Below are 12,095 nucleotides of genomic sequence, written 5' to 3' on the forward strand. Positions count from 1 at the left end.
TTGAAGTGGTTTGAAGTGACATTTGGTCAGATGATCTTTAATGATGAAAAGTCTCTTCAAAGCAATGGCAAAAAACTTAGCATTTACAACAAAAACTTCAGAGTGCTTTGCTTTCATTGACTTTGAAGATCTGAGATTCTGAACTAGAAGGTACTAGAAAGAAATATTGGCCAGTCCCATCTTATTGGTAGTACAGATGACAACACAGATGGTGTGATTAATTTGAGGAGCACCAAGTTTAAATCACCCACGAATCTTTCCCTGCTCCCTAAATGACACCCTAAATTCTACAATTCAAGACTCAATGCATTAGTTCCAGGTTTCTGTTTCATGTTAAAATGTGAATATCCTTGAAAGGGGATCTATTGAAGTTAGCTGTTCTATTAACCACTTACTACCTGGAGTAAAATATATTTATCAGATCTTTAGAAACAAGCTTTGATGAGAAGGGTAAATTATGGAAAGGAAAAGAGACACTGGTTGTTTAAGATAGACAAGAACTCATGCTCCAAAGGAAAAGAACAGAGGAAGATCAGTGCCCATAACAACTGAGTTATTTGCTATTTTATAATTTTTTCTGAGACTAAACTGATTCTAGACTTTCAAAGAATTAGCTGATTTTTAATTTTTTATTGTATCAAACCTAATTAATTTTGATGTCTGAAAAAAAGACAAATAGAGACAGTGGAGGCTTTGACATAATCGGAACTGAATACTGATTTCTTGAATATAAGTTCTTTGCAGTCAAAACCAAATCTCATTGACCTCGGCATTTTTAAATCTTTTATCTTTTTTAGTGATGAACATATAATGGTTGTCTCAAAAAAGATCTGTTGAAAAGAAATAATTAGAACTGGATTCTCTAAAGAAGAACTTAAATGGAAGAGATATTTCTATAATTAGATAGACCTCTGGGTTCTAAGGATCAGTCACTCACATCTACATGACTACCAATCATATCATGTAGAGAGTATGTCAGAGATCCTGCCAGCATTAAAAAATCTAAAATATCTATGTGTGATGGTCTCTATCAGAACATTGTTTAATTCACCAGAATACCACCTACAGAAGTCAGTTGGATTGTGGAGACTGACTGTAGACTACCATAGCCCCAGTTGCAGCTGCTGTGTTAGACACAGCAGATTACTAAGTCCTTCTATATTTGGTATGTAATCACTGATTTGGCAAGCACACTCTTTTCCTTTATAATTAAAAGAAGATTTAAAAATAGTCTGCATTCATGTGGGGCCCTTCAAATTTGGAAGTATCAGCAGTTCATCTTCACAGAAACAAATACATATTTGTAAGAGTTTACCTTTTCTTCCTTTAAAGCTCCAACTAGCACCACTATCTAGAAAATTATATTGATCCACAGGCATGGAACCCAACAGAAGATAGCATTTGAATAAGATACCCTCTCTAGATCAAAGCTATAAGAGTGGGCTCCTGATATGATTCACTGGCCTTCACCCATTCTGCACCAATTAGAGGTAGCCAGCCTTATAATACAGTCAAACTGCCTTCCAAAATCATAATTGAAGTGCCAACTTAAAGGAAACAATATGAAGGGAGTACCACCCTTTGGGAAATAGTGTATTTTTTTTTTTAAGTCACAGACCTGTATATGGCACTTTTGTCTCTAATAGGAAGGATGCATGATTCTGGAAACCAAAGAACAGAAGTGGATGTGGTCCTATTTACCATCACTCCCAATGATGCACTATATTTTGTACTTTCTCTCCCCACAACCTTGGACTCTTCAGGGTTAGATATCCTATTACCCAAGGGGTCTCTCTCTTGACAGGAGACCCAGCAAACATCCCAATAAACTTAACTAAACTTAGTGCGGTCAACAGGGCACTTCGGACTTTTTATGATAAGCTCTGAGCAAACAAAAAGGGAAGTCACCATATTGGCAGGGTTAATTGACCCTGAAAAACAAAAACAGACAAGACTTCTTTACACAAAAAGGGCAGGAAGGGATACACATGGAATTCAGGCGATACACTGAACACCTCTTAGAACTCCTATCAAGAGTTCATATTCTGAGTAATGAAGGTCAAGGTCATACCACTCGGTAAGCTACCAAGACCCACTGAGGTGACAGCTGAAGGTGAAAGGAATTTAAAATAGGTAGTGAAGGAGGGAATGATGAGTAACAACTGTGATCCCAAGAGCAATTAGATCAGTAGCAGCCATAGTACATGCCATTTACATAGATCAATTAGATCAGAAGTAAATGAAGATATAGGAAAACCTAAACAACATAATAAAGAAGAGCCAGTCACTACATACTGTATATTAAACTCCACATTTAATAATAAAAATATACCTCCTTGTCAAGTGTATATTGAAATGTATAATGAAATGTCAGGGGTATATTGAATCACAAAAAATGGTCACAAAAAAGAGAAAAGATTGAGAAGGTCCAAAAAAGAGAATCTTCTGATAACAATACAATAAAAGTAAGAATTATTACAAAACCATAACAACAGGCTCTCCCCCCTGGAAATTCTAAAATTTCTTTTTAAATAACTCTTGTGTGATAAGAGAAATAACTGAAATTACAAAGTATCTAAAAGACAATGGTAATAAAAATACTGCATAATAGAATCTTTGAAATACATTTAAAGTAGTAGGCAGAGAGAAAATAATAGTTCTTAATAGTTTTGGAATGAAAATAAAACAACAAAAATAAATAAAATTAATTAAAATTAAATTCCTAACTTAAAAAAAAAAGAATAGTCAAGAAATAATAAAGACAAAAGGAGAAACTAATTTGTAGAGAAAAGAAAAACAGAAAAACAATAAATAAAAATTTCAAAAATCTGAGAAAAAAGTAACTGGACAAATGGAATCACCTAACCAAAACAAACAAACCAAGAAAAAAAGGATAAATACATACACAAATATTAGAAAAAATTCATGGCACATGGGAAACAATCATTAAAATAAAAATTTAAAAACCACGAGACTATTTTGTGGATTTATATGGAAGTAAATTTGAAAACTAGGTGAAACAGATAATTTCCTAAAGACAATTTAACCAATCTAACCCCATTAGAGATAGCTTAAAAAGGTTAATTTCTGCAGAAGCTGTAAAAAAATTCATCAAGGAACTACCCATAAAAAAGCATCAATTCCAGATGGTTTCACAGAGAAACTCCATCAAAGCCTCATAGATAAGATAGGCCCAATGTTCCATAATTACTTTGTAGCACTAAAAATTAAGAAGACTTCATAATTATTTTCATGAAATAAGTATAACACTAAAACTTAAACTTGACAAAGAAGTACAAAAAAGATTGAATATTATAGATCAAGACCACTTATAAATACTGATGCAAAAGTACAAATAAATATTAGTACATATTGGTAAATATTGATACAGCCATTATAGAAAACAGTATGAAGTTTCCTTAAAAAAATAAAAAATAGAACTACCATATGATCAAGCAATTCCACTTTTGGGTATTTATCTAAAGAAATAGAACACACTAACTTAAAAAGATGTATTCACCCCTATGTTCTTTGCAATATTAATTCACAATAGGCAAGGTAAGGAAACAAAATTCCAAAAGTGGATTATCTAAAAATAACCCATTTGATGGGTGAATGGAAAAGAAGTGATATGAAGGAGAGAAGATGGTGGCAGAGGAAGAGGACTTTAGGTATACCCTGTTCTGCTAATACAACTAGGTAACTATTAAATCCTCCTAAATAGCTCCAAAATTGATCGGAAGACTGGCAGAACAAATTCTACAACTAAAGGTAGAGAAGAGGCCACATCAAAGAAGGTAGTAGAAAGTGCAGAGATGTGGGGTACCTGGGTGGCTCAGTGAGTTAAACCTCTGCCTTTGGCTCAGGTCATGATCTCAGGGTCCTGAGATCGAGCCCCGCATCAGGCTCTGTTCAGCAGGGAGCCTGCATCCCCCTCTCTCTGCCTGCTGCCTGCCTACTTGTGATCTCTCTCTCTGTCAAATAAATAAATAAAATATTTTTAAAAAATAAAAGAAAAAAGAAAGTGAAGATGTGCTTGGGGAAAGAAAGGATTATGGCTGATGTGCTGGGGAAGGAGCTGCAGTTGTAGAGGAGGGTGAATGATAGACTAGAACACAGGTCAGTATGTGGGGAAAAGGAATCCCCATAACAATAGCTTGGAAATGGAGAGGGGCTGAATTTTTTGAGTTCTTGCAACCAGCAGGACTTAAAACCTCAATTTTTAGGTGGGTATGGCTGAAATAGACCCCAGAGTACACTGCCCTGATCGTGGAGAGAAGGCAGGCAATCTGTTGACATACGACATGGAAACAGCAATCTGAAGAGTGTTTGGTCACATAGTAGGGAGGTTATTCATTCATCTTGGATTATGTCTTGAAGAGGCAGCATTCATGGAAAGACCCCTCTGGGAACAAATGAACAGACTAAAGCCATGTCCCTGCCCTGCACCTCAGTATAAGCACAGGGTGCCTTGCAGAAACCAGCACAGCCCAATACTCCCTATCTAATATGCTTATACCAAGGCCTATCACCCTGTGCTCCAGTTGAACTGGCCCTCCCAGTCATGCTTGCCTCAGTTGCAATGGGTCTCTCCCCTTGAAGATCAACCCAAAGCCCTGCTCACGTTGGATCTCCTAACGTGAAGGTTTGCAGAACATCAGTTCCAGTGGCAGTGGCAACAGGTCTCATTTCATAAACCAATCAGAGCATACTTAGTTAGAACGTGCCACATTCAGGCCAGGGACCAAATGCCACTCACAACAGGCAAAGAGAGCCTCTGCAGATGACTGGGTTGATGGATAAAGGAGCCAGAACAAACAGCAAAGCACACATACTCTGGAGACACTCTCAAAATTGCCAGACCCTGAAGAACAAGGGATGCTAGAGAACAGGGCAATATAGGACCTCCTCTTCATAAGGCCATTACCCTCAAAAACAGCAGACATAGGTGACTTTCCTAACACAGAGAAACAGGCACAGAAACTTAGAAAAATTGAGAGGACAGATATATTTATCCCAAATGAAAGAAGAGGACAAGGTTATAGCCAGAGATTTAAGTGAAACAGACATAAGTGACATGCCTGATATAGAATTTAAACTAATGATAATAAGGATACTCCCTGGACTTGAGAAAAGAGTGAAAGACATGAGTGAGACTCTTAACACAGAGATAAGGAATAGTGTAGTGGAGATAAAGGGCTCCATAAATAAAATGAGAAACATGCTTGATGGAATTAACAACAGGCTGGAAGAAGCAGAGGAACAAACTAATGACCTAAAAGAGTAATGGCAAGTAATCAAGTTGAACAAAAGAGAGAAAAAGGAATTATGCAAAAGGAGAATAGAGTTAGGGAATTCAATGACTCCCTTAAACATAATAACGTTCATATTATAGGAGTCTCAGAAGAAGAAGAGAGAGAGACAAGGGAGCAGAAAATTTATTTGAAGAAATAATAGCTGAAAATTTCCCTTATCTGGGGAAGGAAACAGATATCCAGATCCAGGAGGCACAGAAAAGCCCCAACAAATTCAACAAAACAGATCCACACCAAGACATTGTAATCAAACTGGCAAAATATAGTGATAAAGAAAAAAATTTTAAAGTATCAGGACAAAAGAAGACTAACATACAAGGGAAACCCCTAAGGCTAGCAGGGTTTTTTTCTACCTTTGAAACAATGTGACATTTGTGTAGGAATAGACAACCATTCAAGTGGAATAGAAAACAAAATCCAGACATAGACCAAAGAAACATGAAAATTTAGTATTTATAGAGGTGGCATTTAAAAATGATTAAAGTAAAGACCAATTGCTTAACAAATAGTTCTGGGACAACTGATAACCCATTTAGGAAAAATAAAAACAAACAAACAAACAAACAAAAAACTCCCAAGTGATCTGCTCAAGTTACTCAGGCTGTATTAATCCCAAAACTATGTTAATTTTTCAGATATCAACTTAAGCCTTTTATCACCCAGTAATTAACAAATGCTATCACAGAAGTATAAAACTAGGTGTCATCATTTGGCTCCTAATAGAATTATTTTTACTGAATTATACTTTGACGTTATGACATCAGTCTTAAAGATGGAAATCACACAATACCATGCTGCCCTTCTTTTGAACTATTAAAGTGTTTTTTATACAGAGGAGAAGAGAGTCATATAGTTGAACATGTTTTACTGTTTTGGCCAGTAGGAAGTTCAGACTAAAATTTACAATACAACTAAAAAAAAAAAAAAAAAAAAAATACAGGGCTTTGCGGCTATATTTTGAGAAAAGACGGCTTTTCAATCTCAGCTGAGTTCTTTGTTTTTTTTTAAAGATTATTTCTTTATTTATCTGTCAGAGAGAGAGAGAGAGAGAGAGAGCACAAGCAGGGGGAGTGGCAGGCAAAGGGAGAAGCAGGCTCCCCACTGAGCAGGGAGCCTGATGTAGGACTCGATCCCAGTACTCTGGGACCATGACCTGAGCCAAAGGAAGACACTTAAACTGAGCCACCCAGGCATCCCCTCAGCTGAGTTCTTAATACCACTCAGAAATTATTTTATAAGTCTTTACTCACTCCCCCACTTACTTCTCACAGATCTCCTCAAGCACCCTCTTTCCGTATGTCCACAGTCCTCTAACTCTTGGGTGTGTCTCCTACATTTAGAGAAAACAAAATCTACTCTATTTCACCTCTTTCAACTTCTTTCTCCCTTTGAAACAAATCTCTATACTTGTGCTATGAAAAACTCACTTATTTCTTTTTTTCAAATTATTTGTATTAACATACAATGTATTATTTGCCCCAGGGGTACGGGTCTGTGAATCATCAGGCTTACACATTTCACAGACTCACCATAGCACACACCCTCCCAATGTCCATAACATGTCTGTAACCCAACCACCCTATCCCCTACCTCCCCACCCCCCAGCATCCCTCAGTTTGTTTTGTGAATACACAACCCATTTATTCTTGATCTTTCTTGCTTTTTAGAGAAATGTGAATTTCCCCCCAGGAGTTACTTTAGGTCCAACACCTGAAGTTTTTAAAGTGGTTTGTTCTCATCCAGTTCTAAATATTTTCTAATTTCTATTGTGATTTTTTTTCCTTTTCTGTATGTTTTTACATTACCAAAGTTTATTTTACAGCTCTTATATTGTTAATTTAAAGCTTAATTGCACTGTAGTTAGGAAATATATCCTTCTGCGGGTGAGTGTCCAGGTGTGATATTTTCAAAGCTTGTTGCATATACTCTCACTTAATGATTTCATCTGTTACAATTGTTTCATCTAATAGCTCTACGTGGATGATTACAAGCGTTTATCTCTAGTCCTATTCTCTTCCGAGTTTCAGGTCTGTAGTTTTCTATACACTTACAGACTAATTTCTTGTATGTCCAACAGACACTGCAGTCCTAACAAATTCAAAACCAAAGCATTATACTCTACCCACCCCTCTGAGTATCTTCTTCCTTCTCCCTTTTTATTCTCTTTTTAGAATGGTGATCCCACATTCTACCTAACTCTTCAAGCAAGAAACATTAAAATTGTCTCTTATTCCCATCTTACACAAACTAAATGAACTGGAGTGGTTCAAGTGCTGTGAATTATATATCCTAATAATTTCTTGAAGCCGTCCTTTCTTCTCAATTGTAACAGACCTTCATCATTTATAGCCTGGCCTTGCATTATCCTCTTAAATAGTGTTCAGTTAGCTTTGTCACCTCTCCCTCTCTCCTTCTCTTTTACCATTTCGCTCTTGCTACCACACATGTGTTGAAAACACAAGTCTGATCATTTCATTCCCTTGCTTAAAAATCTTTGATCACTGCCTAAATAAAGTCTCAATTTAACACAACATACAAAACTCCTTATCTGAGAAAATTTATCTACTGTGCAAGCAGAAACTTTTCAGGCTTGATATAATATTAAACATACTATTGTAAATTCTTGGGCCTGCAACTCGATCGAAAGTCTAATGTTGAGAAGGAGTCGGATACAAGTGTTGCCTCATATACAACTGCCTACACATTATACTTTTATGATTAAAAAAACCCTTAAGATCTTTAGACTAGACCCATTTTCCAAAACGAATTACACGAGTACAGCTTACATCTTTGGCCCAATGAAAACATTTAATGTAGGTAAGCAGAAGGAATGGGCACAGCCTGACAAGGCCGGAGCTCAGGACCTTGTACTAGCAGTGCAGAAATCAAACACAAGGAGACAATGCTTCGAAAGATGATTGCAAATCATAAAAGCTCAGAGGTAAGAGAGAAGAAAGAAACATCTTTGGAAGACCAAGTAATATTTTAAAACATGGCCCATGCATGCTTTAACCTGGCTTTAGGAAAAAGAAGAAAATGATCCCAACCATACAGATAATTAGGAGGTGACACCATCCTCCCTAGCAGGTATCTTATCTGTAACTAAAGTTACAACAGAACAACCCATGTTCATGATAATAATCCTTAAAGACAATAAAAGATAAATTAGGTTCTGTATCCTTAGTATGTGAAGACAGGTAAAAAGAATTCATTCCAGGAAGGTTTTCATGAAATAATATTAAAAGCATACAGGCCCACAGAAGATATAAACTTATATTAATGTGTTAATTACTACTTTAATTATCTGTTAATAATTGCTTAAATTACTCAAAACAATATCCTCCTTCCCAGAATGCTGACTTTGATATATTGCCATATTTTATCTACTATTATGTCCTTATTAATAAAACTAGGTACAATGTTGTTTTTTAGATTTTTGAACTACCAATATCCAATGTGTTTTTATTTTTTTTTTTAAAGATTTTATTTATTTATTTGACAGAGAGAGCTCACAAGTAGACGGAGAGGTAGGCAGAGAGAAAGAGGAGGAAGCAGGCTCCCTGCTGAGCAGAGAGCCCGATGCGGGACTCGATCCCAGGACCCTGAGATCATGACCTGAGCCGAAGGCAGAGGCTTTAACCCACTGAGCCACCCAGGCGCCCCCCAATGTGTTTTTAAATGAGACAATAAGAAAGAATAGGTATTTGCTGAAGAAATCAGGGAATCCTGAAAGAGAGATGAAGCGTAAGAAGCAGATTGTATGGTTTACAAGAGAGGGAGAAAGCATCAGTACAGTGCTATTTCTAGGAATTCTGCCTGCTGCTTTGACACTGTTTATTGTTCTGATTTATTTATTCTGAAACCAAATTCATTTTCTCAACTTTACTGCTGTACCTATGATTCTAAATTAGATGTATATTTACATGTGTATGTACATATATTTTTTGGCTTATATTTCTGAACTAGAGTGAGCTTCAGAAGTTTTATTTCCATGTGGTACATATCTTTGACTCAGAAAATTATTTTTTAAAAACTCAAATCTTTCACATTAGAAGCTTGCGTTCTATGTGAACTTGCAGGAAAAAAAAGAAACTCTATCAGGTACTCAGCCAAAGTCAAATTTCAAAGAATAAACAAGCAAATTTGACATATATACTATAGACCTAATTGTATTTATTCTAGAATATGAGATCCAAATGATATATGCATACAGCAAACATTGGAAGCATTTTGGATTAAAAATTCAGTGGAGTTTATCCTGAAATTTGATTTCATGCCCCCAAGTATGTGTTATTAAGAGTTGTGCCAAACAAATTAAGTCAACTGTGATCTAATCAGGACTACAATGTGGCTAATACATTTCTGTTGTTTTGGGATCACTGTCACATACCTTTTGATACAGGAGAAAAAAGATTTTAGTTCAAACTATTTACAAAGATGTGAACTTTAACGAGAATCTTTCTTAAGCCTGTTATGTAAAAACATGTTTTACAATCAAGTTTAATTTTTACGACTTTTGTTTTAAATTTATTATTTTCCCACCAACATTTTACCTCTGGTCCCGGAGGTCCACATGGTCCTTGGGGTCCTGGGTCACCGATCTGGCCCTAAGATGGGGGTGGGGATCAAAGTAGAAGTATGAATCTGTTATACACAATTTAAAACAGACATATGGTAAGCAAACAGAACTCAATGTATTATGCCACATAAAATTTTAATGACTTTTCAGCAAACAACACTCAATATATTATGTCAAACAAAGTTGTAACAACCATTCAGAAAGACTTAATTTGGGGCACCTGGGTGGCTCAGTGGGTTAAGCCTCTGCCTTTGGCTCAGGTCATGATCTCAGGGTTCCGGGATCGAGCCCCGCATCAGGCTCTCTGCTCGGCAGGGAGCCTGCTTCCTCCTCTCTCTCTGCCTGCCTCTCTGCCTACTTGTGAGCTCTCTCTGTCAAATAAATAAATAAAATCTTAAAAAAAAAAAAAAAAAGACTTAATTTTTAACCATCATCACTGTGGAAAACTTATTTAAATAAAAGGTGTATGGATGTAATATATATTTACTCCTAAGTGCTGGAGATACAAACAAACTGAGTTAAGTGTTCAAATAAAAAAAAAAAAATAGTGTGTGAATGTGTAGGTTATCCAGAGATAAGGAGCTCAACTTAACAAGGTAGGGGACTCTAGATAAGGACTTGGTTTCATAAACAACCAGAGTCCAGGACAGTCCCTGAAAATTCCTCTCTCCTTTGATACTACGAAGGCCTGATTTAGTAATTAAGAATAATCTGGATTTAAATCCCTGCTGCTTAATCTCTCTTAGGCTCAGTTTTCTTAATAATAAAATAGGAATAAAAATGCTAACAGGTATTAACATTGTTATAGGGTAATTGAGGATTAAAAGAGACAATATATTTAAGGTGCTAGGTTTAGCACAGTGCCTGGCAATAAATGTTAACCAATTTTATAACCATTAACCTTTCCCTTTATATCCTCTGTCCTCTCCTGGGTGCCTATAATTCCTAGATTATTTAGATCATTATTATATTAAAAATCTGAGGATTTGTTGTCAATATTTCTGAAGCCATCTTCTGACATCTGGATTAACCAGGCAAGGTCAGGGCTAGAGAGCAAGTTCAGAGGAGAGAAAAGTGGTTATAAAGCCTGAAACTAGAGATGAAAGGAGGGAGTAGTTTAATACCTTTGTTTTCACCAGAAAAGCTGCTGAATTCATTATTTCTGCCATATTAAATTTCTATGTGAGTTTCAAATTTGACCTAAGAGTTCTCAGATTACATAAAATTACAAGAAATAATATGTGCTTATCCACATTTCAAGAAGTAAAGCACAGTTTTCCATAAGCACTAACGCCATTCTCATACAGCGCTTAAGTATCTGGATATAAAACAATGCACAATCAAATCTAGAGAAAAGTAATGAAGTATTACATAAAACCTTACTTAAATGCTCCTATATAAAGTCAAAATTCATCATAATCAGTACCTAGGGGAGCCTTGAATTATTAAAATGGCAAGTACCTCTCTCAGAGAGATAAAGATGGGGCTCTCACTGGAGACCTCTGGTGGCAAAAAACAAATGAGAGGCTAAATTCACAAGCTTTGAGGAAAAAACAGCATCCTCTAGGTGTTTGTTTCTGGAAAAGTTAATTGACGACCAGATATCGATAAACACAAATTTTGAAAAATTTCATTCTTCAGAATAAATCTTCATTTTAAAAAACTTTAACTGGAAGTTTCCTTGAATGTCAAGTCTCCTTTAAAAAAACTCAGTTTTCAAGTAAGTTTTAGACAATGGAATAAGGATCGAGTAAACCTCTCTAATTGACAACTTCTAGTTAAAAATATGGAAAGGCATAATAATTGTCTTTGTTTTCTTTGTTTTAAGGAAATAATATTAATTAACAACTTCTGATTGGTAATTGTCTCTGGTTTTTAGATGCTTCCAGAGCCAAAGATTCCCTAATTCCAAAATGTAGAAAACCTTCCAAATCGGGACATTCTTTCTTTTACCTTATAGGTATTCTTTCATGTTACAACTTAGATTCATTTGGGGGTAAAAAAAAATCACTAATGCCAGCATCTTAGAAAACAGAAAGCCAAAAGTAGGAGATATAAAATAAGAGAGACATCTTTATGACTTTGATATTCTTTTCATGATAGTAAACAAATGATTTAGAGAGGCACTAACTTGTATAATTTCTTTTTAATATAACAGATTCAGTGCAAACAATTTTTCATTAAACAGGTGTCTCCTTCCA

General features: G+C 35.8%; 1 protein-coding gene across 1 annotated transcript in view; it reads right to left on the reverse strand.

The window, feature by feature from the left end:
• LOC111143380 (collagen type XXIV alpha 1 chain) overlaps positions 1–12,095 on the reverse strand; it is a 388,577-nt gene that overhangs the window by 253,712 nt on the left and 122,770 nt on the right. The window contains exon 19 of the mRNA XM_022497083.1: positions 9,869–9,922. Coding sequence (XP_022352791.1) covers positions 9,869–9,922 — 54 coding nt within the window. The remainder of the gene's footprint in view (positions 1–9,868; positions 9,923–12,095) is intronic.

This window comes from Enhydra lutris, unplaced genomic scaffold, assembly GCF_002288905.1.
Source record: "Enhydra lutris kenyoni isolate GAN:26980312 unplaced genomic scaffold, ASM228890v2 scaffoldscaffold9, whole genome shotgun sequence".
NCBI classification, from domain to species: Eukaryota; Metazoa; Chordata; class Mammalia; order Carnivora; family Mustelidae; genus Enhydra; species Enhydra lutris.